Source organism: Cebus imitator, unplaced genomic scaffold (assembly GCF_001604975.1).
Source record: "Cebus imitator isolate Cc_AM_T3 unplaced genomic scaffold, Cebus_imitator-1.0 Scaffold237, whole genome shotgun sequence".
In the NCBI taxonomy this organism is placed as follows: Eukaryota; Metazoa; Chordata; class Mammalia; order Primates; family Cebidae; genus Cebus; species Cebus imitator.
In genome coordinates, this window is record NW_016107552.1 from 3,868,030 (window position 1) to 3,895,596 (window position 27,567).

A 27,567-nucleotide genomic window follows, 5' to 3' on the forward strand; every position below is an offset into this window, starting at 1 on the left:
CCTGCCTCAGCCTCCTGAGTAGCTAGGATTACAGGCATGCGCCACCATGCCCAGCTGATTTTTTTTTATATTTTTAGTAGAGACGGGGTTTTACCATGTTGACCAGGATGGTCTCGATCTCTTGACCTCGTGATCCACCCGCCTCGGCCTCCCAAAGTGCTGGGATTACAGGCTTGAGCCACCGCGCCCGGCCTGGAAGCATCTCTTAAGCCCAAGAGTTCAAGGCTGCAGTGAGCTATGATCACGCCACTGCACTCCAGCCTGGGCTACAGAACAAGACCCTGTCCCAAAAAAACAAAAACATAACATTTTTTCTGTTTAAGTCTTTAGGAGGTAACTGATCTTTGCATATAACATGAAATGAGTCTAAAAGAATAAAACAGTAGAGGCCACAGCTCACATCTGTAATCCCAGTGCTTTAGGAAGCTGAGGCGGGAGGATCACTTAAACCCAAGAGTTTGAGGCTGCAGTGGGCTATGATCGCTACCCTATACTCCAGCCTGGGCGACAGAGTAAGACCCCACCTTTAAAAAGAGAAATAAGCTGGGCACAGTGGCTCACACCTGTAATCCCAGCACTTTGGGAGGCTGACGTGGGTGAATCACAAGGTCAGGAGTTCAAGACCAGCCTGGCCAACATAATGAAACCCCATCTCTACTAAAAATACAAAAATTAGCTAGGCAAGGTGGTACATGCCTGTAGTCCCAGCTACTCGGGAGACTGAGGCAGGAGAATCACTTGAACCTGGGAGGTGGAGGTTGCAGTGAGCCGAGATCGCACTCCAGCCTGGGTGACAGGGCAAGACTCTGTCTTGGAAAAAAAAAAACATACACACACACACACAAAAATTAGCTGGGTATAGTGGCGCACACCTGTAATCCCAGCTACTTGGGAGACTGAGGCATGAGAATCGCTTGAACTTGGGAGATGGAGGTTGCAGTGGACTGAGATCGTGCCACTGCACTCCAGCCTGGGCGACAGAGCGAGACTCTGTCTCAAAATAAATAAATAAATAAAAATAAAAAGCGAAAAAAATAACAACCAAACCACAAAACAGTGGAGTTTATCTAAAGAGACAGAGACTCTAAAAACTGAGAAAAGGGGCCCTGCTGGGCTCTAGGAGACCCACATCCTGCTCTCGGGGTCACCATCCCCTTCCCAGAGCGTACTGAGAGAGCCTAAGCAAAGAACAGGTAGCTCTATGCACATGGGACACCCCATGTCCAGGCAGCCTGCTTACATGTGGGGAAACTGAGTCTCAGAGGGCCGAAGGTGTTGCCCAGTTTCCAGGGCCCATGCCCCCATGCCCTGTCCCGCTCACCTCCCAATCTCCGAGCAGTGCTTGGCATCCGCAGCCACGGCAGCCCTGGCGTACACGTGGCTGGCAGGTTCGTTGGAGGCGGAGGGCAGCCAGAGACAGAGGCCAATAACAACCAGCACCAGGACCACGGCCAGCAGGCCCAGCACCACGAACTGCTTCTTCATGGCTCCGCTACACCCACAGGGTAAGGAGCAGGGTCAGGCCTAGCCTCAGACACTCCCTGGCCCCTCCCTAACAGGGCACAGTCTAACGTAGGGCCTCAGAAACACAAGCACCGTGTCTCCTTCCCACCTCCCAGAACACATGCAGGCCGTCCGGCCCCCAGACCTTTGCCCAGGCCATGCCTTCTGCCAGGAGCTTCGGGCCTCATCACTGCCCTCTCAAATCCTCCCCACTTACCTCCAGAGCCCATCCTGGTAAGAACAACATCTCCAGCAGGGGCCCTTCCTGGGAGCCCCCAGACCTCCACACCCCTTTCTGCAAGGCCTTGTCTACCTCCTCAGTGCTGAGCTTCGCTGCTTAGTGAGAAGCTCCTGTAGGGACAGTCCTGGCCTGGTTTCTCCTGTGTCCCCCACCTCAGCCCAGAGCCTGGCACCGTCCAGGAGCCCCTGAGAACCCTTCACTCCACCTGGAGAATGGGGTTTAGGTTCCATAGTGCTCACAATGGGAGCACCCCATAGTCTTCCCCTGAAATCAGCAGATTCGCAGCCACAGGGCCAGGACTTACTGTCCAGCAGCAGACGGGGCCCCCGCCTTGCCTGGGGAGCTGGCCACGAAAGATGGGAGGATTTGCAGCTGAGGATATCACTGGGGTCTCCCTCACACTCTGCAGGAGCCTGTAGCCACAGAATCTTCTTGAGACACACTGGTCAGGCAGCCTTCTGATTCTCCTGAAGGTCAAGGGCGGTTACCGGAAGCATGCATAGCCCAGTCCTTTCTGGGGGGCTCGATGTGACCTCCTTCTGCCTCTAGCTGCTTTCTCTGCCTCCAGTGGAAGTCTGGAGCCAAAGAGGCTGTCAGTTAACACACTTGTTTCCAGGAATTCTCCCAGCATGTTTCCCAGGCCCAGCCCAAAGAGGGTTCTGTACGGAGCAGGGCAGAGAGGGGACAGGGCATTCCTGCGCAAGCCCAGGATGTGCACGTGGTGAGCACGGCAAAGGGGGCCCGGGGGCAGAGCCAGCCTGCCCTGCTCTGAGACGGGACTTGCCACTCACCTGCCGTGGGGCCTCAGGCAAATCACTTAGCGGTCCAGCCTGGCTGACGGGAGCGCCTCGCTTGCCTTGCTGCTGGGAGTGCTGTGAATAGGGTAGGTAGCCTATGGGAAGGGCTCGGCGAATGGTGGCTGCGAATATCATCATGGCTGCACTAGGGACGCCCCAGGAGGCCTGAGCGGCCAAGTCTCTTGCTGTCTGTTATGTCCCCTGTAGACCCATCCTGGGCTGTGCAGTAAGGAACAGCAGTGACCCTTGTGAAGTCTCATGGCTGTGGCAGTAGGTGACAGGTATGACCTCAACAGGGAAGAGGGATGTGGTGACAGAGGTGGGGGTTCCCTCTCCCATACTCAGTTCCCCACAAAGGGCAGTGTCCGCCAGCAAGCCCCTCCAATGAGCCCCAAGCTGGGTTCCCTCTGTCTGCTCCATCCTGTCCCAGTGCAGCCTGTCTGATCTCGGAGCCAGACACAGTGTCCCAGAGGTGGTCTAGGAATGGAGTCCCTGTGCCCTCCTTACAGAGGGGACATCCAAACACCATCATGGAAGGGCGTTCCCCTCCACAGGCTTGGTGGGCCTGGGGCCAATAGTGTGATAATTTTTTTTTTTTTGAGACAGTCTCACTCTTTCGCCCAGGCTGGAGTGCAGTGGCACAATCTCAGCTCACTGCAACCTCTGCCTTCCGGGTTCAAGCAATTCCCCTGCCTCAGCCTCCTGAGTAGCTGGGACTACAGGAGTGCACCACCATGCCTGGCTAATTTTTGTATTTTTAGTAGAGACGGGGTTTCACCATGTTGGCCAGGATAGTCTCGATCTCCTGACCTCGTGATCTGCCCACCTCAGCCTCCCAAAGTGCTGGGATTACAAGTGTGAGCCACTGCTCCCGGCTGTGTGCTACATTTGACCCCTCCCAGCCCTGGACGCAGACACCAAGAGCAGAGGGGCCTGGCAGTGGCCATGTGGCAGCACACCACCCACATCCCCCATAGAGTCCAAAGCAGCCCATTACCCCCACCCTGGCCATCACAGCCTGAATTCAGGCGCCACCTGTTTCTGACCTGAACTCCCTGCCAGCCCCTGCCTGCACTCCCTCCTTCCAACAGCGCCACCCTTCAGTCTCCCAGAAAGTAGCTAGAGGGCTCTGTCTGTCCCGCTGTGGAACAGGCTCTGCCTCCTCCCTGCCCCATGGGCAGCTCACACCCTTCACCAGGCCTGACAGCCCTCTGGCCACTCAAACACCCTGGGTCCCAGCAGGGAGTCCAGGTCAGGGTTAAGGGCTCCTGATAGAGACAGCCATACCTGGAGGTTCAAGGGGCCTCAGGAGCTGGGCAGGCAATGTGCAGCATCCATTGTGGACACAGAACATTCCCATCACAGGGCTGGGTGTGGTGACTCATGCCTGTAATCCCAGCACTTTGGGAGGCCAAGGTGGGTGGATCACCTGAGGTCAAGAGTTCGAGATTAGCCTGGCCAACATGGTGAAACCCCGTCTCTACTAAAAATACAAAAAATTAGCTGGGCATGGTGGCGCATACCTGTAAATCCCAGCTACTCGGGAGCTGAGGCAGGAGAATCGCTTGAAACCAGGAGGCAGAGGTTGCAGTGAGCTGAGATCACACCACTGCACTCCAGCCTGGGCAGCAAGAATGAAACTCCAGGTCGGACACAGTGGCTAGTGGCTCACGCCTGTAATCTCAGCACTTTGGGAGGCCGAGGCAGGCAGATCACAAGGTCAGGAGTTCAGGCCAGCCTGACCAATATGGTGAAACCCCGTCTTTACTGAAAGTACAAAAAACAATGCTGACCAATATGGTGAAACCCCGTCTTTACTGAAAGTACAAAAAACAATTAGCTGAATGTCGTGGCATGCACATGTAGTCCCAGCTACTCAGGAGGCTGAGGCAGGAGAATCGCTTGAACCCAGGAGGCAGAGGTTGCAGTGAGCTGAGATCGCACCACAGCCTGGGTGACAGAGCGAGACTCTGTCTAAAAAAAAAAAAGATTGAAACTCCATCTCCAAAAAAAAAAAAGGAAAAACTAAAAACGGAAAAAAAGAACATTCCTGTCACATGTCATGAGGCAGGGGCCTGGCCTGGTCAGTGCCCCATCCCTAGCACCACAGCCCCCTCCACCAAGGAAGCTCCCCAGTCCCATCCACTGGGCCGGGTCATGCCCTGGAGGGCATGACCTCATCTCTCCCAGGCTCGGGGTCATGAGCCAAGCCCCCTGTCAGGGCCCTGGGTGGGCCAACCGTAACCCAGCCTCCCGGGTCTGTTAATCTGTCTACCCAAAGGCCCAAGTACGCTCCCCGAGAAGCAGGGGGCACCAAGCCAGGATCAGACTGCTGGGAAGCGTGGGGAGGGGAGTAGGCTTGCTGGGCCCTGTCCCCTCCTCCTGCGTCATGTCAGCAAGGGAGGGTGGGCCCAGCCTCCCGCAGGCAGATGTCACCAGCCCAGAGGAAGACCCCCTGCTGAGGTCCTGGGTTTCCATTTCCCATCCCTCCACCCCTAAGTTCTCTCCAGACTCACTGAAAGAATGTCCAAGCCAACCCACAGTGTGAGAGCGGCACACACGAGGGGAAACTGAGGCTAGAAAGTGGTTCAGATGCCAGGGTTGGCCTCAAACCCAGACCTCCTTCCTTGTGACCCTGATGGGCTTACCTGAGGCCTGGGGACAGTGTGGGTCCAGGAGAACACCTCTTTCTCAGAAGACAGTTCTGGGCTGTACCCTCTGGGGAGGAAGAGACAGGCTTGTCAGCCTGGGAAAGTCCCGGCCACAGAATTGGTCAAGCCCCCTGCCACTCTCCAGAGCGGCTCAGAGCCACGCCTGCAGCCCCCTGCAGAGCTCCTCAGGGGGCCTCCCAACTGAGACTGGGATCTGGGGGTGGGCACCTCCAAGGAGGAGCTGAAGCAGGGAAGGAGCAGGAGCAACCAGAGAACCCATGAGCATACCTAGTTCCAGAGGGGGCAACAGGCCAGCCAGGGAGTGCACAGCTGCCCTGGGGGACAGTGGAAGGCGTCTGCACAGGGTGCAGGACAGATAGCCCTCTCCCAGAGGTCCAGCCCAGCTGGGAGGACGGGGAGACTGACGTCACAGCAGCAAGGAGGTGCACAGTGACTTGGCATGGTGACTCGGCCTGTCACCAGGTGACTAAAGTTCATGCAGCCCTGGGAAGGCCCCAGGTGGGAGGTGCTGTGGCGGGGTCAGAGGGAAAGGGGTCCCCCCCCCCAGACTCAGTTCCCTGCAAAGGGCGCTGTCTGCCCACGAGCCTCTTTAGTAAGCCCCAGCCTGGGTTCCCCTCTGGCTCTCCCTGCCCCTGTTCAGAACATCTGAACTCACAGCCAGTGTCCCAGAGATGGCTCTGGAGGCGGTGGAGTAGCGGTGCCCCTGTCACCAGACCAGAACCCAGCCTAAGGGGCCTCATCACACCCTGCTGTCAATGCCAAAGAGGTGTCCAAGAATATGGCCTGAGGCCCCAAGTGCATACCAGTTCTGTTGCCCATCCAGAAACATCAGGCCCCAGGCCCAAGGAACCACCTGAACAGCCCACAGAGGCAGGGCCCAGAGAGGGCCTGAGCTGGCCCAAGCTCACACAGCCCAGCAGTATAGGCTTGGCTACTTGGTAACTGCTCCAAGTTACTGCATGTCCCTGACCAGCCCAAGAACCAGGAACAGCTGCGGGTCCAGCCCAGGGGACCTTGCACACTGCTATCCATTCCCCTGTGGCCCTCATCTGCGAGGATATGGACCAGAAGCTCCCCAAGTCATGGCTCCCTCCCCTGCTCCTGGGCCTACTGTGCCTGTAGTGGTGGAGAGCCCCTGCAGCCTCCACCTGAGGGCTATTCCATGCCCATAACACCTGCCCCACAATCATGCTTCCAGGCTGCCCCAGCTGACAGAAGGGGACATAAAGGCTGGCCCAATGTTGCTGCCTGCCTGGGTCACACAGCCAGCATAGGCCTGTCCTGTCACCTGCTGCTCTCAAATGGACTCTGGACAGAAACCACCAGGCACACAACTGTGAGATCCTCAATAGCCCTAGGGCGGAGGTGCTATGACCCAGCCCTTTCCCTGGGCACCCCTCCCTGTGGAGATCAGGGTGACTGGGAAGATGACAGGGCAGGAACCAAGGCCCCGTGACCTGTCCTGAAGGCTAGACAGCAGACGGGAACATCAGGGGATCTGGCCCTGCCTAAGTGGCTGCATTCCATGGCAGTCAGCTGGGAGGGATCCAGAGTGGAGAGCCACAGGGCTCTGTCCCCTGCCCTGGCCTGCTCAGCAGTTTCCTCTCTGCCTGAGAGCATACAGGACCTGCAGCGTTCACAGCAGCAGGTGGGCAGGAAGATGTCTGAGTGGGCAAAGGATGGCCCAGACCCCCACAGCTGACCCCAGAAGGAAAACCCTGGGCTGGAGAAAGTAGGAAGACAGAGGGCTGCCTGCAGTGGGACACACATGAAGTCTGGCAGCAGCTGTGGGTTCCAGAGAGTTGGGACAGGACGGGAGGCACTTTATCAAAGGCCATGTCAACAGAGGTAGGACCTACAGAATGAAGGAGGCTTTTTCTCACATGCTGAGTATGTCACATTCTATCCCAGTCAGCCATCTACTCCCTGAATTCGGAGAGGGCACCTAGTGGGGAGTGGGTCTGTGGAAGCCATGTCGCCTGAGGAAAGACTGCAGGGGCTGGCCTAGAAGTCTTCTCCAGACCCCACAGCTCTTGTCCTGGGCACATAAAGTAGTGAGTTTCCTGTCCCCAGAAATATGCAAGCCTCACTCACCCGGAGACACTGACTCTGATGTCAGTACCACCCACTTCCAACACGTGCAGGCACGTACACACACACACACAGCTGAGCCGAATCTAGGCTGAACAGAGCAGCTTCGCAGGGCGCAGCAGAGAGGGGCGTATGAGGAAGAGGTAGACAAGACAGCCAGTCTGAAGTTTGCTGGTTAATCCTCCAACCCAGCTCAATGGCTTTGTCACCACAACCCCAGAGCCACAAGTGTGAAAACAGAGCACAGCCCCAACCCACTCACAGGCAGGAAGCTGAAGCTTAGACAAATGATGTTTACCAATGTCAGCTGGCCCCAGAAGATCTGCAGACCCGCAGGTGAGCCCGGGACTCACCCACCCCCAACCCTGCCAGTCTCTAGCATGCAATCACTATCCCTGGGCATGAGAGCGCACAGATCTCTGCGGCTTCCCCAGGCCAGTGTGTACCCCTGGACCAGACACTTACCGCCTAGACCTGGGGTTGGAATCCGTCTCCCACGCTGTTCACCCTTGCGGCACAGAGTTGAGAATTAGAAAAAAGCACCCCTTCAGTAAGATATGATAACCACTACCTGCCGGAAACCTGTCGGAAGAACTATATAGTTCTCTATATAAATAGCTGAGAGGTGGCGGATGCCCCCTGGAGTTGGGCAACGATCCCTTGCACAACCCGCCCTGCCCCACCGCAATCTACAGCCACAGAGCCCAGGAGTGGGGCAAGCATGGCCCCAGGACACAGTGTCCCCCAAACCCTCGCAGCTCTGGCTCTACTCCAGAGCTGACCCCCACCCCCACTCAGGGCCACCAGATCCTCCCAGCCCTCAGTTTCTCCATGCGGCACTCTTCCCCCTTAATTCTAAGAAGCCACGCCTCTCCCAAGGGCTTCTCTGCCTAAGTCAGGTGACTCTGCCCCAGCCCTCCTTCACCCATCCCCATACCTTTCTCAAACCCACTTATCAGCCAAGAAACGGAGGCCCCCAGGCCAGACCCAGTCGGATAAAGAAGCCGGGCCTCCGCCCACCTGTGAGATCCCCCTGCAGGATGCGCCCACACGCGGCCCGCCTCCTTCACCCTAAAGTGCAGCTCGCTCCCACTGCACAGGCACAGAAACCGAGGCTCGGAGAGGAAAAGAAACTCCTCTAGAGCGCAGCAAGCGTATGGCAGAGCTGGGAATGGAACTCAGGCCTCCAGACACTCCCGGGAGTCCCCTGGTCTGAGCTTCCCCACCTATGATGTCCAGCAGCTCAGAGAGGGTGAGTGGTGCCTCTGGGTCACACAGCGCTGGGGCACAGCCAGAGGCCCTCACTCCCTGGCTCACCAGACTGCTCCTGGGCGGGTCGTCCAGCAACACACCAAAACCAAGCTAAGATTTCCAGGTGTGACCCAGCTCCTCCCCTCCCCCCTCCCCAAGAGGCCCGGGGGTGGGGGGAGGGGAAGGCTTTAAAGGCACAGGAACTGCTCCAGGTGGGACAAGGGCTGGCTCCTGGTCCCATCCCTGGGGCTATGTGATCTGGGACGGCTGCAGGTCTCTCTGAGCCTGGTGGGGTCTCAAAACCTGAGCGAGAGACCTGAGCTCTGAAGGCCTCGGTGGGGCTGAATGAGGCCGGGTTTCAGCAGGAGGCAGATTAGACTAAAGGTTCCCTGAGAGATGGGGCCACGGAGCTGGGGTGCAGCCAGATGCCCATGTCAGGAGGGGCTGGAGGTGTAAGCATCTGAGGCCCCACAAGGTCTGAGGAGCCTAGATTACCTCTACAACCCCAGGGCAGGGGATGCCTCTCCTAACAGGCCCTCTCCCCCAACTTTCAGGCTACAGGTGGGGCCTTAGGGGCTGTCACTCCAAGGACGCTTGTCACCTGGACTGCAGGGAGTCACATGATCCAGAAGGGTCCTTCCTCAACCCCCAATTTCAGGGGTCTGAGCAGGCAGGCTGACAGAGGACCCCAGGCAGGGGAAGCAGGGGGATGAGGCCCTTCTGTCCACCACACCCTCATTCAATGAGATGGGGTGGGTGCCCCCACAGGGCTGGCAGTCCCAAGCCTCTCAGCCCTCAGATCGAGGTCCACACATGGTCTGCAGCCTGCCAGAATTGTCACTCTTAGCAAGGCACACACTTAAATTATTTTATTCCATCATTCTTTGTCCCATCTAATCCTGGCCCCCTCCAGATTCTTCTCTCGAGGAGCCCCGACCTGGGTGGGCATGAGACAGTATGGTCAGCCCAGGGGGAAGAGCCCTAGGGGGAGCAGGTACCAGAATACGGGCCTTGGGAATCCAGCCTACGCTGGGATTGGATTTGGGGAGGACCTGCTAGGCTGAAGGAACCACCTGAGCCAGAAGGCCAGGAACTGGAGCCTCTTCCAGGAGGTGAGGGCTGCAGGGGACCTCTTGACCACCCTAAGCCCTCCCTAAGCCCTGAGGTGTCAAAGCTGGAAAAGGAGGTGGCTGAGCCGAGACCTTCAAGGCCAGGTCAGTCTGGACTTTGAGAGCCCTGGGAGGCTGGTGAATGTGTCACTGGATCCAGTAACCATTAACCTTGGCTCACTCATTAAGACCCTGGTGGGTGTCCATTAGCTCCTTGGCCAGTTCCAGGATCTGGGCAGAAGCCAGGGGTCCTGGGAAGAAGGGAGTGCTGACTGGGGTGCGACATGGAGGCTGGCTGAGCTGGCTGTGTCCTTGTTCCTTGAGAAGGGTTCCAGGGCCAAGCTGGCTTCCAGCCGGGGCAGCTGCCAACACAGCCCGGGGCAGGTGCCACCCTACCATCATAGTGACTTTCATCTCCTTATCGCCCCTGTGTGCTGTCACCAGCAGCCCACAGTGCCTCGGGGCCTCAGCCAGACAGGAGGCTCGAAGGGCTAGTCCAGTGCCTGGCTCAGCACCCACCCGGACTGCCCCTCTGAGAAATGAGCCCACCATGGCCTCCAAAGCCCTGTCTGTTTCAATAAGTTGGGATCTGCTCTACCTCTGTATCTGGGGCAAGAAGGGAGCTCCTGGCATAGGAATCTGCAACCTGAGACGGGAAGGGAACTGCCCAAAGACAGTGGCCCGTGACCCAGCAGGACAGTGACCCGTGACACGAGAAAGACTGTGCAAACCTCTTCCTGCAACTGGTGTCTCATGCTGCCCCACGCCACTGTCAGGTCCAGGAAGCTGACCACACTGACTACGAGGAATCACCCAGAAAACCTCGTGCCCTGTGGGGGTCAGGGTGAGGGCCATGGCGGGGCAGGGTGGGGAGGTGCATGAGGGCGAGACATCCCGAACTGCAGTCATGAGCCTCTCAATGAGCGAGCGATGCAGATGGATCCAGATGCAAGCCGTGCCTGAGCCATACTCCAGAACCACTGGAGCGACATCTCAGCGCCCCCTAGGAGCCAGAAACCCAATATTATCCAGGACGTTTTGTGTCCCCTGGAATCCTGCACCAAGGAGACACTTGGTAAACTGGCTAAATAAAACTGACTTCAAATCCAAGCATTATAGCATTTGAGTCAATATTAGGATCACAGAATCTCAAATATTTGGTCTCTGATCTTCCAGCATCCCAGAGAGGTCAGCTTGCATACCTTCCCCCATGGGGAGCTCACTATCTACAAAGACAGCGGGACTGTGCTTGGTTGGCAAGTTCTTCCCAACATTAAGCCCCACTTTGCCTCTTTGTAACACCTGCTGCAGGTGTGCCTGGCCTCAGATCCTGCCCACTGTCTAAGGCCACAGAGCAGAGAAGCAGGGGCCACCCCAGATCCGGTACCTGGCCACGGCCTCTCTGAGCCACAAAGACCACACAGAAGGGATGGAAGGAAGACTTCAGCTCAGTGAAAGGGCTGGTGTTGGCCGGACGCCGTGGCTCACATCTGTAATCCCATCCCTTTGGAAGGCTGAGGCAGGCAGATCACCTGAGGTCAAGAATTCGAGACCAGCCTGACCAATATGGTAATACCCCGTCTCTACTAAAAATACAAAATTAGCCGAGTGTGGGGGCACGCACTTAGGAAGCTGAGGCAGGAGAATCACTTGAACCCGGGAGGCAGAGGTTGCAGTGAGCCAAGATTGTGCCACTACACTTCAGCCTGGGCAACAGAGTGAGACTCCATCTCAAAAAAAAAAAAAAAAAAAAAAAAAAAAAAAAAAAAAAAAAAAAGCCAATCCAAGTAATCCCAGCACTTTGGGAGGCCAAGGCAGGTGGATCACAAGGTCAGAGTTCAAGACCAGCCTGACCAACATAGAGAAACTCCGTCTCTACTAAAAATAAGAAAATTAGCCGGGCATGGTGGTGCATGCCTGTAATCCCAACTATTTGGGAGGCTGAGGCAGGAGAATTGCTTGAACCTGGGAGGTGGAGGTTGCAGTGAGCCGAGACTGCGCCATCGCACTCCAGCCTGGGCGACAGAGCAAGATTCCGCCTCAAAAAAAAAAAGAAAAAGAAAGAAAGGGCTGGTGTCACGCAGTTGTGATGGAGGGAGGTAAACGCAGGCCAACTGTGGCCATGGGCAGAGCTCCTGTGCCCCCAGAGCCTGGCCTACGCCCCAGCAAATGCCATTTGCAGCATTTGCTATACCAGCACCCACCTGAGATGTGAGGACACAGGCTGGAGCATGGCCAAGCGTGTGGGCCTTCAGAACTGCCAGCTCGTTAATGCCTGGGAGCGCCCCAGAGAGCCCTGCAGCCTGGCCCTTGATGGACCAAGTCCAACTCCCAAACTCAGAGGCAGGATGGCAGAGGCATGGGCCCTAGAGTCCCTGGGTTCAAACGCAACCCCAGCAACTGATAGCGTGGGTATCTTGGCAGCCTTTCCCTTCCTGGCCTCAGTTTCCTACCTGGAGAGCAGGGATAACTGGAAGAGTTTCTGGTTGGATTCACTGAGATGGCCACGCACAGTCTGTAGGAAGCACCCACTACTTTGAGGCCTCACAGGTCTGGCCAGGCTCCGACACTGCCAGCTTCTCTCCTTTCCTGATGAGCAGCTCAGAGCAAGGGCCCAAAGGACCTCCCTCCTGGCCGCCCTGTCCTCCCTGCCCACGGCACCCTCCATGGCTAGTATTTATCACATCACCTGGTAATTACCTGCAGTGTCTGGGAGCTCCAAGAGTGGGGTGGGGGTGGAGGAAGGCTGTCCATGCCTCAGCCCCGACACCATCCCACGGCCTGGTCTCTGGGAGAGCCAACCCGTTCCTGTCTCAAGGCCTCCATGGTGGCACGCCCAAGCCCACCAGTTCACCCACAGCCCCGTGACTTCACTGATGCTGGAACTGCCCAGCCCTTTCCATGCACGCCATGCTCTCACCTGGGCTTTTGGGGACCTGCCCCCGCCTCTTAGCGGCACCTTCTGGACCTCCTTCACTTCTTGGATGCTGGGCTCAGGACTGCTCTCACTGATCAGTCTGTGCCTCACTGACTAACACTTCAGACACACCAGGTGGACGTGCCCAAGCATGGGCTAAGCAGCTTCCTCCCCAGACTTCCAACCTGCGGCAGGGCAGCCAGAGTCTAGCCCGGGGCGGCCGCCCCACGGCAGGACTGGCCTGACCTTTAATGGACCAAGTCCAACTCCCAAACTCAGAGGCAGGATGGCAGAGGCATAGGCCCTAGAGTCCCTGGGTTCAAACGCAACCCCAGCCACGGATAGTGTGGGTATCTTGGCAGTCCAAGATGGCCACGAACAGTCTATAGGACTTGGCAGCCCAAGATACCCACGCAATCAGTGGTCCTGTCCAGCTGCTCCTGCCTCTACACCCGGTTCCCAGCCTCACCTGACGGCCAGCCCCCATGGGCCAGTCCTCTCACCGGGAGACTCCCAATCACAGGTCCCAGCCCCTCTGCTGTTTCCCTACTGCCCAGTGCTCAGCATACAAATCTGAGCATGCTCCTCCCTCACTGGGAAAAAAACACTCCAAAGGCCCCCCTTGTCCTACCTTGCTGGCGCTTGTCCTTTTCTCTCTCTCTTTTTTTTGGGGGGGAAGCACCTGGATATGAACTGTTCTTCTGTCTTGCTCCTTCCTGGTCTTTGTGACTTTGCACTGCCTCCATTGTCGCGGCCTGAGGCACTCTTCAGTCCTCAACCACAATGCCACCTCCTCCTGAAGCCCTCCAGCACTGTACCCCACTTGGCAGGCCAGCTGCTACTGCTGCCTCCTCCACAGTATCCACCGTGCCCAACAATCTTCGATGAATGGATGGATGCCAGCTGTCAGGTGGTAGCTGTTTTTACTAAAATGCATCTTCTAGGACTTTACACGGAATCTACCTAGCCACCTGACAGCTAGCCTCTCTACTCTTGTAATCCCAGCACTATGGGAGGATGAGATGGGTGGATCACTTGAGTCCAGGAGTTCAAGACCAGCCTGGGCAACATAGTGAGACCCTGTCTTTAATTTTTTAATTAATTTTTTTTTAAAAGCCTAAGAGGACAGGGTTTATGGAGCTACATGCGGAAACTGACAGAAAGGTGAACAAGAGCTCATCCACGGCCGGGTGCAGTGGCTCACACCTGTAATCCCAGCACTTTGGGAGGCCAAGGCAGGCTGACCACCTGAGGTCGGAAGTTTGAGACCAGCCTGACCAACATGGAGAAACCCTGTCTCTACTAAAAATACAAAATTAGCCAGGCACAGTGGCACATGCCTGTAATCCCAGCAACTCAGGAGGCTGAGGCAGGAGAATGGCTTGAACCCGAGATGGAGGTTGCAGTGAGCTGAGATCGAGCCATTACACTCCAGCCTGGGCAACAAGAGCAAAACTCCACCTCAAAACAAACAAACAACAACAGCTCATCCACGGCCAGCAGTGGCTCCATCTATAATCCCAGCACTTCGGGAGGGCGAGGTTGATGGATGGCTTGAGCCCAGGAGTTGACAACCAGCCTGGGCAACAGAGAGAGACCCCGTCTCTACAGAAATAAAAAAAAAAAAATTACCCGGGCGTGGTGGCACATGCCTGAAGTCCCAACTACATGGGAGGCTGAGGTGGGAGGATCACGTGAGCACGGGAGGCAGAGGCTGCAGTGAGCTGAGACAGTGCCACTGTATTCCAGCCGGAGCAAAAAAAAACAACTCATACGTGTCTAACTCCACCAGGACAGAAGCTTCTGTACTCGGGAGTCTTCCAGTCCTCACCCTGTGTATCTCTTCATCTGACTGGTTTATCTGTAGCCTTTATTTTATTTATTTATTTTTGAGACAAAGTCTCACTCTGCCACCCAGGCTGCAGTGCGGAGGCTCCCTCTTGGCTCACTGCAACTTCCGCCTTCCTGGTTCAAGCGATTCTCCTGCCTCAGCCTCCTGAGTAGCTAGGATTACAGGCTCCTGCCACGACCACCTGGCTAACTTTGTAATTTTAGTAGAGACAGAGTTTCCCCATGTTGGTCAGGCTGGTCTGCAACTCCTGACCTCAAGTGATCTACGACCGCAGCCTCCCAAAGTGCTGGGATTACAGGTGTGAGCCACCGCACCTGGCCTGTCTGTAGCCTTTAAAGTTTCCTTTGGGTTACTGACTTTAATTGATGATAAAGTGTGTCTGAGGAAAAAATGAAATAAAACATCCTTAGAAATAAACCGATAAACAGGTCTCCCTGATTTGCGTGAGTTCCTCCAGCAAATTAATTGAACCCAAAGAGGAGGCCGTGGGAACCCCAACTAGAAGCCAGTTAGTCAGACGTTCCCAAGGCCCAGACTTGTGACTGGTGGGACTGGGGGTGGTCTTGTGGGACCACGCCCTCAACCTGTGGTTTCTGAGGCCATCTCCAGGTAGACAGCGTCAGAATTGAGTTGAATTGGAGGACACCAGCTGGCATCTGCCACGGAATTGATTCTTGCCGGGGTGTGGGGAGAACCCACACATTTGATCACAGATGTCTGTGCTGATTGTTGTCTTGTGAGAAGGCAGGGAAAACACAGTTGGTTTTTGTTTTTTGGTTTTTTTGAGATGGAATCTTGATCTGTTGCCCAGGCTGGAGTGTGGTGGTGCAATCTCGCCTCACTGAAACCTCCGCCTCCTGGGTTCCAATGATTCTCCTGCCTCTCAGCCTCCTGAGTAGCTGGGACTACAGGCGCACGCCACTATACCTGGCTAATTTTTGTATTTTTTAGTAGAGACAGGGTTTCGCCATGTTGGCCAGGTTGGTCTCAAACTCCTGGCCTCAAGTGATCTGCCCACCTTGGCCTCCCAAAGTGCTGGGATTACAGGCATGAACCACCGCACCTGGCCAAAAAACATAGTTTGAGTTGGTTTTTCCTCACTGATCTTATTTGGAAATAGTCTCTACAGAAGTAATTAGTTAAGATGAGATTATACAGGATTAGAATGAGCCCTAAATCCAGTAGCTAGAGTTCTTATGAAGAGGCCACATGAGCTGGGCAAGGTGGCACTCACCTGAAATCCCAGCTACTTGGGAGGCTGAGGCAGGAGAACTGCTTGGGCCTAGGAATTCAAGACCAGCCTGGGCAACATAGTGAGACTGAATTGCAAAAATCAGGAAGACCATGTGAAGGCCACACAGACACACAGGGAAGACATCCTGTCTCTATAGAGTATCACCTGATTCCTTGATCCTAGTGAATGTCCCCAAACCATTCTGTATCCTTCTTTGCAGTGGCTACCAGGAGGCTCAGTGCTACCCAGCTACTTGCTGAGATCACATTAACCCTTAGCTGGCCTTTTTCCCTCCTGGGCTTAAACAATACCACTGGGTGGGTAGAGAAGGACCCAGAGGCAGTGCAAGTCCAGTTCCAGCCCTACTTGCCCACTGGGCCAGCTGGGCCTTGTGTTCCTTTGAACTGGGCTACCACATGTGGGGCAGAGGGCTTGAGGCTCCAAAGGTGTGGCTATCATCAATTCATGTCTCCTGGCAGGTTCCACTTGGGGCCAAGTATGCTCCCATCAGAGCCTTCTCCCTGCTGGGTCCTCCAGCCCCCAGCCTCCCACCTCAGTGATTCCCTAGGGATGATAGGGCTACCCTACAGGATCCAGGACAAGCCTTTGCACTCCCACATCAGCCCTGGGAGCCGAGAGGACAACACTGCAATCCCTCCACCCCATGGGGTCTCAACTCAGCTCTGCTGCTCAGGGTAACCCAGGGAGACATCATTCCCGGTGAGGTGGAACAATGTCCCCACGCCGGAGGGGATAGCTCTGCCCCTGGGGGCTCCTGTCCAAGTCAGTTTAGGCCAGAAATTGTCTCCAAGAGCCAACTCACCCTAGGCACCCCGCACAGCAGGCAGGGAAAAGCCCATCCAAGGATCTAGGCCCAGACACCACCCTCCCTCTTTTGCTGGAAAAATGTCCTCCAGGAACCTCTCAGCCAGGGACACAGAGGGTGGGGGATCAGAGGTGGGGGCTGGGGCAGTTCTCTGCCTTCCACAGGACTCTAAGCTCTGGGCATTCCCCCATACCACTGGCTAGGTTGCCCCTTTCATGCTGCCAGGCTCAGCCCTCCGTCCCCTCCTTCCTCCCCTCCCCCTGCCCACTCTTCTCACATTTGAGGGGACAGTGCCCAGGCCTGACTCAGCCTCTGGGAGGATATGGTCAGAATCTGGGAGCCCTCCCAGCTCTGGCTCCAGCTTTGAGGCTGCAGGGGAAGGGGAGAGGAGGGCTTACCAGGCTGCCTGCTCTGGGCAGGGGGTCTGAGAGGTCCCTGGGGCACTGGGGCTGCCACTTAAAGATCTGACCCCGTCGCCACTTCAGTTCAGCAACAGTGCCTTGGCCCTGGGGGAGGGCAGGCAAGCTCGTCATGCAGGTTTGCCAGGGAGGAAACCTGTGGTGCCAAGGTGGCCCCAGGACAATACTGGCTGCACTGGAGTGGGAGGAGAGGGTGTTGGGTCCAGCTGGCAGGTGCCAGGGGAGAAGGGGGTGCAGGTACAGGCCCAGCAGAGTTTGGGGTCTGTGGATGGTCAAGGGGCTAAGACATCCTGCTGTCCTCTGCCTTGTCTCGGAGCCTAGCACCCTGCTCTCTCCCCACGGCCATCTCTGGGCAGGCAGTGCTTAATCCAAAGGAAGAAACCTTGAATCTTCATAGGGTAATACACATGCACACACACACACATGCACGCACGTGCACACATGCACACGTGCACACACATGCACACACACACACACACGCGCACACACGCACGCACACATGGACAGTGCTTATCCCTTCCTGCACAACAGGAACTCGTCCTCCCGTCCTCACAGGCTAGACACATACTCCCTGCCTGGGGAAGTGGGGGCTGCAGTTCAGTGCTTCAAACGTCCCCCACCCAGGAGATGTGAGGGTCCCAGAGCTGGGATTGGGGCTGCAGGGGCCAGCAGGCCTCCAACAGAGACCTAGACCTCTGCTGAGGGAGCCCTAAGAAGTGAGATACTCCTTGAGCCGGGTGGCTCCATATCTCACCCTGGTCCTCAGAGGAGCCAGGGCCCCCTCCTCACCCTGCCTGCCCCCCGACCCCTTGTCAGTGAGGAAGACTGAAGCCAGTGGCAGATGCAGCTCGCCTGCGGCCAGCCTGCCCAGAGCTGGGCTTAACGGTTAACCTCACTCTTCATCTGGTTTATTTCCCAGGCTAGGGTCAGAGGTGGGGGCCTGCCCCAAACCAAGAAGCAGGTGGCAGTAAATATTTGCCAGTGCAGGAGTGTCCATGCAGCATAAGCAGGCCCTACACCACAAATGCCCACAGCAGGACAGATTTTTTTCTTTCTTTCTTCCTTTTTCTTTTTTTTTTAAGACGGGGTCTTGCTCTGTCGCCCAGGCTGGAGTGCAGTGGTGCAAACTCAACTCATTGCAACCTCCACCTCCCAGGTTCAAGCGATTCTCCTGCCTCAGCCTCCCAAGTAGCTGGGATTACAGGCACCTGCTAATTTTTGTACTTTTAGTAGAGACGGGGTTTCAACATGCAGGGCAGATTTCTAAAAGCAGGTGGGGACAGTATCTAATGCTGGCACACGCAGTGGAACCCCCACGCCGCCCGGAATGCTCTTTGCACGGTCAAAGTGACTATTCCTTTTTTTTTTTTTTTTTTTTTTTTTTTTTTTTTTTTTTGAGACGGAGTCTCGCTCTTGTTACCCAGGCTGGAGTGCAATGGCGCGATCTCGGCTCACCGCAACCTCCGTCTCCTGGGATCAGGCAATTCTCCTGCCTCAGCCTCCTGAGTAGCTGGGATTACAGGCACGCGCCACCATGCCCAGCTAATTTTTTGTATTTTTAGTAGAGACGGGGTTTCACCGTGTTGACCAGGATGGTCTCGATCTCTTGACCTCGTGATCCACCCGCCTCGGCCTCCCAAAGTGCTGGGATTACAGGCTTGAGCCACCGCGCCCGGCCAAAGTGACTATTCCTATCAGCACTGGCGACAAACAGTAGAGAGGTGCCAAAAGCCACCTCGTCCCTCCCGAACTCTGCTCCGAGCCCTCGGGACAGAGCTTTAGTGACAAGGCTGACGCGGGCAGGGCCTCCTCCAGTGAGACCAGGCCAAGCCTAGGAACCCGCTGGCCTCGCTCCGGCGCGGTCTGGGGCAGGCGCTCAGCCTTCGGACCTGGCCAGGGAGGGGCGGGGCCTGGGCGACGAGGGGCGGGGGCCTGGAGGAGGGGCGGGGCCTGGGCGACGAGGGGCGGGGAGGGGGCGGGGCGCAGACAGGCCGGCCTCCTGTGGGTTCGGCCCCCGCCGCGCGGTGGCCATGGGGGCGCGGCTGGGCCGGCGTGCCCGGCCGGTGGCGGGCTCCCAGGCCGGGGCGGCGGCCAGCTGCGGGCCCGCGCCCTACGAGCGCCGGGTGCGGTGGCTCCGCGAGATCCAGTCCACGCTCCGCGAGCGGCGGCCGGAACGCGCCTGGCAGCTGCTGCGCCTCCTGCGCCAGGCGAGAGAAGGAGCCGGCCGCCCTGGGGCTGGCGGCCGGGCAGGGTCTGGGGGTCTGGGAGGCGCGGGGCTGTGGGTGGTGGGCATGGATCGGCCGGGAGGCGAGGCTGAGCTGATCTCGGACGTGCTCGCGGGCGGGTTCCGAGGGCGCGATGCGCTGCAGCGGGGCTGGGTCTTGCCTGGGCGAGACGGCGGTCGGCTGGAGTGAGGGCTGGGGGAGGCCGGCGGACCGTGAGTGGAGGAGGAGGCCACTGAGTGTGTTCGGGTTTCGGGTTTGAGAGGAGTTGTGTGTTGAGGGTGGCTCCAGCCTGGAGCTAAGAGCCCAGATTCAGGCCCTGGCAAGATGGGAGGGGCCGGCAGGAGTGGCAAGTGAGGTCGACTCATCTCCTATTGAGAGACAATGGAAGAGGGTAGCTTCCCTCTTTCCAGGATCGGGGAGGCACTGGACCCTGGAGAGAGGACCCAGGGCTGGTCTGCAGGTGCAGACTCACCCCAAGACACCATGGCAGCCCACACAGAGCCACTGCATGCATCACCAGCCCTCCAACAGGCAGTTCCTGCCTGTAGAGTACACACTGCCAACATCTGTGCATCACAACAGGGTCCAGTGGTGACCCTGGTCTACACACACCAGGTACTCTAAACCCAGATCCCAAGTCCTGGGTTGTCTCAGGATGCTGGTCCCCCCATCACCTGGGCAAGCTACTTCCCTCACTACCCTGTCCTCACCCCCTGCAGCAACTGCCACTACCTGCCCCATCTTGTGAGCGGGAAGTCAGCCATGCAGGTGTTTGGCCTGCAGAAGGTAGATAATTAGAAATGGGGAAACTGAGGCATGGAGAGACGTGGTCATCCCAGGGCCCACAGAGAAAATGTGGGGCGAGCCAGGGCCAGAGCCCTTCCTTTCTTCCCTTCTCCATCTCCTCCAACTCTGGGTTCAGCAGGCTGGAAAAACGGAGCTGTCCCTTTAAGAGGAGCTGTCTAGACCAGAGGAAGGCAGGCTGGCAGGTTGCGGTCTGGGGCCCTGTCTGGGTCTGCCAGGCTCACCAGCCAGCCTTCCTTCTGGATCCTCCCTAGCTGGCATCTCTGGCAAACAGCAGAGGAGCACTGAATCAGCCAGACACCCAGAGGCACGCATCTCAGTCTGGGATGGTGTAGGAGCCCAAGGAGTCAGTCGGGCATTTTAGCTGGGAAACTGGACAGAGACCAGATAGGTTACCTCTCTGTGTCTCAGAGCTTAGGATTTGAGGTCCAGTGAGGGGCCTGTCCTGCTCCATAACCTGCAGGGACCCTGCAGCCATGACCCACGGACTACCCCCCAACCCTGGCCCAACTTCCCGTGCTTGGGACTGATGCACAGAGCATATCACCTTTGGATTGGAGAAGGCCCACATGGGGTCTAGAGGCCCCTCCTGGCTGTGACTGCCCTATCAGCCATCAATGTGTCCTCTAAAGAGACCCTCTGAGCTGGGCGTGGTGGTTTATGCCTGTAATCCCAACACTTTGGGAGGCTGAGGTGGGCATATCACCTGAGGTCAGGAGTTCAAGACCAGCCTGACCAACATAGAGAAACCCCATCTCTACTGAAAATACAAAATTAGCCGGTAGTGGTGGTGCATGCCTGTAATCCCAGCTACTCAGGAGGCTGAGACAGAAGAATTGCTTGAACCTGGGAGGTGGACGTTGCGGGGAGCTGAGATCATGCCATTGCACTCCAGCCTGGGCAACAAGAGCAAAACTCCATCTCAAAAAAAAAAAGAGAGAGAGAGTGAGACCTTCTGAGAGTGTTCAGCCCCACACCAGGCCTGTGGGCACAGATAGGAAGAAAAAGTCGAGGAGTGAGGCAGGAAGGCCGGGGCAGGTCTGCAGGCGGTTGTAGGGTGCGGGATGGGTAGGAAAGGAGGCTGGAGGTCTGAATCTTGGCAGGAGCGGTGGGGAGAGAAAAGGGATGACTAGATGAAGGGGGGGAGAGAGGAGGAGGGAAGAGTGCTGGGGGTTCCAGGGCTTCTGGCCTTAGTGCCTACAAAGATCGGCATGGAAGTGCCCTATACTGAGCTGTGGCATGGGTGGTGAGGCCAGCTTCAGAGTAGCATGCCTTTGAGACATCTGAGCAAAGAGAGAGGTCCACCCCTATGGGACTGTCTGCAAACAGATCCTGGCCGCAGCTCAGGAAAACCAAGGGATAGGTGGTAAAGCATAGGATCCGAAGGGAATGCTGGGGGACAAAGGAATTTGAGGGATCATAAGAGCAGACCCCCCAATAAGAGGAGGACCCCAAAGAATCCCACTGACAAGCCCTAACCCCAGAGAAGGCAGTGTCATAGCACCACATCTGGCCTCCAGGGAACTAGCCTAAGGGTTGTGGGATCTGTGTGTCACCCCCCAAGGGCCCCATGTCCCTCCCCTCTACTTATCTAAAGGGTCCACCAAGGCCAAGTGGCTCACACCTGCAATCCCAGCACTTTGGGAGGATCGCTTGAGCCCAGGAGTTTGAGACCAGCCTGAGCAACATAGTGAGGCCCCATCTCTACAAAAAAATTGTTTAATTAACTGGGTGTAGTGGTGCCTGTCTGTAGCCCCAGCTCCTCAGGAGGCTGAGGTGGCAGGATCCCTTGAGGAGGCAGAGGTTACACTGAGCTGAGATCACTCCACTTGCACTGTAGCCTAGGTGACACAGTGAGACCCTGTCTCAAAAAATAAGTAAGCAAAAAAAGAAAGGGTCCACCTACCACTGGACACTTGGCCCATGGCCGCCTGTGGGGAGAAGCCGGCAAGCCTTAGGGAGGAGATGGAGAGACAGGAACAGGCATAAGCAGCATCTGGCTGGCTGGGGGTGGAGGCTGGAGATGGAAGACCCGACTGGCTTACTCAGCTTTCTTCACCACTCACAGGACCTGGGCCTTGAGGGGACCCTCCTTACTGACATCCTCTACAGAGATATGGCCTTCCTCAACCTGGTTGACCCCATCTCCCATGACCTCCTTGTGAACCTGGCCCGGGACCTGCAGTGCCCCAAAAAGGTGAGGCTCGTAGGCACGGGCCCAGGGCTGGGCACTGTGGTGGACAGGGGCCAGCAGAGCCCAGGGCTGGGGGCTGGGAGGCTAGGTCCTTCCGTGGCTTGCTGTGTGCCCTTAGGCAAGTCACTGTCCCTGTCTGAGACCTGATGCCAGCATCAGTATATTAGGCTGGCCACCAGCTATAGCAAGTGCTTTGCAGGACCCTCAGAGTCCTGGGGAGACCTGTTTTCTCAGTGGCAGCACTGTGCACCAGGCCTGGGGACCCAGGCAGGGGAGACTCTAGCTGAGCAGAAGTCCCACAGGGACCCTGCGGGACACAGACTGTTCTGAGAAATCCAAGAACGGAACCTAACTCCCAGCCTCAGTTCCCGGGCCAGAAGAGAGCTGCCCTTGGCTAGGGCCTCCCGTCTGTCCGCCAGTCTCCATCCTGGACAGACACCTTTGGGGACGGGTGTTCACTGCTTCACCCCACAACAGCTGGGGTCACAAGCAAGGCCTTCCTCATTGCTGGGGTTGAGTTTGCAACCTACGCCCTACAGCTACCCAGAACCCCACTCTGATGGCACCTGCAGATGTCCTGCTGTGAGCATCGACACAGCCCCAGGATATGTGGCTGTGACCAGCCACAGGCCCCAGACTTATAGTCACAGTGAGTCCCCCAACTGAAACAATGGTGTCCGCTACAGGCCCTGCCAGCTCTGAACGCCCAGGTCTGTGTGCAGTCGGCCCCAAGGACTCTGAGGCTAGCCCACAGCCATCACAGGACCGGCCAGGGCTTGCAGCCGCTGTGTGCGCCGCCTGCTCCTGGGGCTGCTCACAGAGGGACTGGATAAAGGATGCAGTGGAGCATGCTCAGTGCCAGCTTTGTGGGCCGCGCACCCTGGATTCCGCCCCGAGCTGGGCCTCTGCGAGAGTCCCGTTAGGACTGAGAGCGAGCTAGGTGGTGGTGCTGTGAAACGTCACATCCCCCAGCCCCGTCAGCCCAGACCCAGACCCCACAGCCGCAGTCTCGCTTGGAGAGTGAGAGGAAGAAGGACATGCTGACCTGGCTTGTTCCTACTCCCTGGGACTGGCGTCAGTGGAGCAGGGCTCCCTCAAGGGGCCTGGTCTGGCCTCCTCCCTCTGTGGCAAGTCCCCGAGGGGTGCTGAGGGTGGGCAGGCGGCCGGCTGATAGCCCGAGATGCTGGCCCTGGGCCTGAGGACAGGGAACAAGGGCCCATTGTCTGGGCTTCCTCCCGCCGGGCACTGCGGGACTGGACCTGCCTGTCCAGCTCCCAGAAGGCAGCCTCCCCTGGCTCTGTGCCAGGCCACAGCCGGGTTGGGGGGTGGGAGGGGGAGGCCCTGGTGGGCTGCTCTGTGATCCATGGTACACAGCTGTGCTCATACACACACACTTGGCTGCCCAGGCCCCTCTCCCTAAGGCCCTGAGGTGGACAGGAGGGGCTCAGGTTCACCGTGGTGACACTGCCCTCCCACAGGACTACGAGCTTTGGAAGTCCTCCGACAAGATCTGCCGACAGCTCATCTACCACCTCACGCCCCACTCGAAGCAGCAGCAAGGGTCCAGCCTGCGTCAAAGGAAGACCCAGAGCTGGTAAGGGGAACCCAGCCACTGCCCCTCTTCTCTGCCCCTCCAAGGTCCCTTCTCAGGTTGATACCCGCACTCTCACCAAAAGGCTGGTGCTGAAATCCCTCCTGGTCAGACCCTCACCTGGTCTGCACAAGGCCCTACCCTGGAAGTCAGCCTGGCCCATGGCAGCAGATGGTCCCCAAGCCAAGCTGTACCCTCTGAATGACCCGTTTGCCATTTCCCATGGGACAGTCCTGCCTCTTGCCATTCATGTGTCCCTCAATCCCTGGCCTGTCACAGGGCGTGGACACCCCAGCCACCCACCAGCTGAGGTGACCCCAGCAGGCAACTTCAGCTGAGACTTCCCATCAGGTTGCCGGCGGGGGCAGATTCTGGATCACGATTCTCATTTTACAGGGAAGGAAATTTTGAGGTTCAGAGAAGTAAAGTGGCTTGCCTAAGGCCGCATTCTACCCTGATTTTCCTGCACCTTGTTGGGAATTCTTTGCCACTGCCAGGCTGCCTAAAGCCAAGGCCTCCATGGCTGCCCAATAGCTCAGTCTGCCATGGGTCCCTCTCAGACACTCCATCCTGGAGTGACTCCATCCACGGAGCCTCACACACAGGCTGAGCCCAGAGTTCAGTTGCCTGGTTGCCTAGTCCATCCCTGCCTGCCATCCTCCCATAGCCTCAAGAGCAGCCTTCAGAAGACTCCGCTGACAGGGCAGACTGTGGACCTCTCAGGCATCCCGCTGTCGGCGCGGGACGTGCAGCACGTGGCACGCCACTTGGGCAGCCACGGCGCTGAGCTGGCAGTGCTGGACCTGAGCTTCACAGGGCTGAGTGACGAGCTGCTGCACCTGCTTCTGCCCAGCCTGTGGGCGCTGCCCTGCCTCACCCAGCTCCTGCTCAATGGCAACCGGCTGACGCGGGCCGCTGCCCGCGAGCTCACCGAGGCCATCAAGGACACCAGCAAGTTCCCTGCACTGGCCTGGGTGGACCTGGGCAACAACGTGGATGTGGCCTCCCTGCCCCAGCCCCTGCTGGTGGGCCTTCGCCGGCGGCTGAGCCAGCGCACCTCACTCCCCACCATCTACGAGAGCCTGGACCTTGAGCCTGAGGGCGGTGTGGCCGGGACTACCACCCCTGCCTCCAGCTGGGACTCCACAGCTGCTGGGCTGGGACCCGAGCCTCAGGTCTGCTGCGCCAGGTGACCCACCACCCACCTGGCTTATTGCTACTGACTTGTGATGCTCTCAAGCACATGGGATAGTGGGCGATGAAGGTCGAGGAGGACTCACAGGCCCCAGAGATCTGGTACAATTCTCAGCCTGAGATTAAGGGGACAGGAGAATGGATTCATAGGAGGCCAGATGGCCAGCCCCGGCTACAGTCTCAGCATTCCCTCAGTGGGAGGGGCCCCAGCACCCACAGTGTGGACCCCGCAATAAAGAGTGACACCCACCTCTACTTCTCTACATCACTGACTTCAGGGTCACGGAGCAACAGCCCTGGTGCTGGGGTGGGGAAAAGGGATGGTTTTGTCTATCCAAAAGGGAGGGGCCAAGGTCACGCTGACCTTCCCTAGGTGCTCCTTGGGCAGGTCTCCCATGGAGTCCAAGGTGTGGGGGTCCTGGGTCCATCCCCATGTGCTAGAGAGTTAGAGGAGGCCTCCAGGGAGCAGGCCTTCACATCTGGGCAGGGCTTGGGCTCCTTGAGAAGGGGAGCTGTGAAGGAGCTGGTGGGGAGCCCCAGGTGGAGCAAAGCTCTACATGGAACCCCATGGCAAGCTCATGTCTGAGCGCAGGCTGCCAGCCTCGCCATCAGGGCCCCTGGGGCTGGGGATGAGGCTGCACAGACCAGAAGCAGGGGCCACAGCTGACTAAGTGGGAGGTCTTGGTGCCTGCCTCCCATAGGGTACAGTGCTGCTTGCCACCCCCAGTACCCAGCCCCAGGCCTCCTGTACGTGGCGAGGGGCAGCTCTGTGCGATTAGGAGACACAGCAGGCCAGAGCAAAGTGCTTATGTGTTCCCTCCGGGCCCTGGGGGTCCCCATGTGGGAGAATACGCAGGGGGTGGAGGTGGGCACAGCCAGCAGCAGGGGTCTTGGGAGACTATCTCCCGTCCCAAGCACCATCAGAGTGGGCTCCCAGCCAGAAGCCTAATGCCACAGTCACCCTCAGCCCTGTGTGAGGAGTTATAGTTCAGCTCAACCAGGAGACAGGCAGAAAAGGAATTTAGAGATGTCCAGGGGGGATACTGAGGCCCAGAGTGAGGAAGTCGCATGCTGAGCCAGGAGGTAAGGTGTGGGGGCAGTGGGGCCCTGTGAGATGAGAGACTCAGCAGCAGAGGGAGGCTCCAAGGCCAAGGTGGAGGCGGGGTCCTCCTGGGCCTACACCCCAGCCCACCAGCTCCAACGTTCCCTCACAGCCCTGGCCCACAGGGGACTGTGAGTGACACATCCACCCCCCATGATGCGTGGATTCCAGCACATTCCCAGGCTGGCCAGATGCGTAACAGCCTCTCAGAACAGAAGGGAGATGGCCAAGAAGGTTGAGGACAGGATGGTGTCTGGTCCCAGGACTGGGATAGAGGCAGTGAGGAAAAGGATTTTCCTTAAGCCCCACTGATCTCACCAGGCAGACCCCTTGCCCAAAGGCTCTGGAGAGACTGAAGATCGCCATTCAGCCCGACTCTGCTTCTGACTTGCCGTGAGAACTGACCAGGCCCTTCCCTTTACAGTCTCTGCTCTCCCCTCTGTTAAATAGAACTTCCAGCTCTCAACACTCCCTCTTGGGGGCCAGCCCCCTCCCAGCTCTCCTTGTTTTAAGGACTGGCCCTGCCCAGCAGCTCAGAAGCCATGGAAGTGTCTCCCTGTGTCCCTACTCTGGAACAGGGGGTTCAGGCTCCCCAGAGTAAGGCAAAATGGGGTAGGTGGTGGGAAGGGCCAGCGGAGAGAAGGATTGTGAGAAAATGAAAGCTTAAATCAACATGCACTTACTGTGTGAGGAATCTATTATTTAAATCAAAACTATGAGAGCCAGCCAGACGAGCTGATAAACCTGTCACATAAGCAGGCAGCTGAGCTCTCCCTGAAAGTCCTGTCAGAGAAACGCCAAGCTCTCCGGTCCCTTGTGCCCTCCTGACTCCCTGCCCACCACTGACCCTAAGCCAGCCCACAGACCCTCCACCGTCACTGCTCCGAGAGATTCCTACCAGGATGGTTCGCGAGGACCTGAGCTGGTGTCCCAGGAAAGCTCTGAGAGAATCCAGGCGGCAGCAGATAGTTTCAGTCTCTCTGCTTCTTAGACAGAAGCATACGATGCTGTAGCGGAGTCAGAGCCTGAAACGGCTCAAGAGAAGTGGGAAGGTTGGGCTCATGGCCATGAAGGTGTTCACAGCCTTCTCAGGGCCTTCAAGAGCTCCAGCAAGGCTGTCTAGGGCAGGGCTACTGAGTTCCAGGAAATGGCAGCTTGTGGCTCATGCAGCCTAGTAGGACAGAGAGCACTGGCTAGGACAGCTCCAGCCTAAGCTGTAGATGGAAGAGGAAGCAGGTGGGCTGTACTCTGGCCGGTCCTTATTCAGGCTCAGTCTTGGAGGCAGACAGGCCTGGACGGGTTCCCAGCCTGTCACTTGCTGGCAATGTGGTCCTCTTGGGGCCTGTTCCCTCATCTTGGGAACGAGGTACACCAAACCTCCCATTATGCCACTGGAGTGAGGATGACGTAAGTTTTGGAAAGCGTCTACCACATCGAGGGGAGCAGGGCAGGCACTCTTCAATGTCAGCAGGGCCTCCACCCAGGACTCTCTGGGTGGCAATGGCAGGAACCCAAATCTTTGGTACTAGGCCAGAGATGAAGCCT

General features: G+C 57.5%; 2 protein-coding genes across 3 annotated transcripts in view; one reads left to right on the top strand and one right to left on the bottom strand.

The window, feature by feature from the left end:
* Positions 1-23,363, bottom strand: part of GGT1 (gamma-glutamyltransferase 1) — a 41,075-nt gene extending 17,712 nt beyond the window's left edge. The window contains exons 1-5 of one of the 2 annotated variants that reach the window (XR_005195388.1): positions 23,181-23,363; positions 5,190-5,259; positions 2,536-2,604; positions 2,049-2,319; positions 1,322-1,492 (exon numbers count right to left, since the gene is read on the bottom strand). Coding sequence is in view for 1 of the 2 variants with exons in the window: in XM_017498123.2 (XP_017353612.1) it covers positions 1,322-1,485 (164 nt within the window). In the remaining variant the exon portion in view is untranslated. Of the gene's footprint in view, positions 1-1,321; positions 1,493-2,048; positions 2,320-2,535; positions 2,605-5,189; positions 5,260-8,324; positions 8,663-23,180 lie in introns of those variants that run through there. The other variant, XM_017498123.2, reaches the window with a different exon arrangement.
* On the top strand, positions 18,909-25,182 carry LRRC75B (leucine rich repeat containing 75B). Its single transcript, XM_017498128.2, has 4 exons — positions 18,909-19,119; positions 22,010-22,138; positions 23,614-23,729; positions 24,394-25,182. The coding sequence occupies exons 1-4, from the start codon at positions 18,943-18,945 to the stop codon at positions 24,917-24,919; spliced, it is 948 nt and encodes a 315-aa protein (XP_017353617.1). The 5' UTR covers positions 18,909-18,942; the 3' UTR covers positions 24,920-25,182.
* The last annotated feature ends 2,385 nt before the right edge of the window (positions 25,183-27,567 follow it).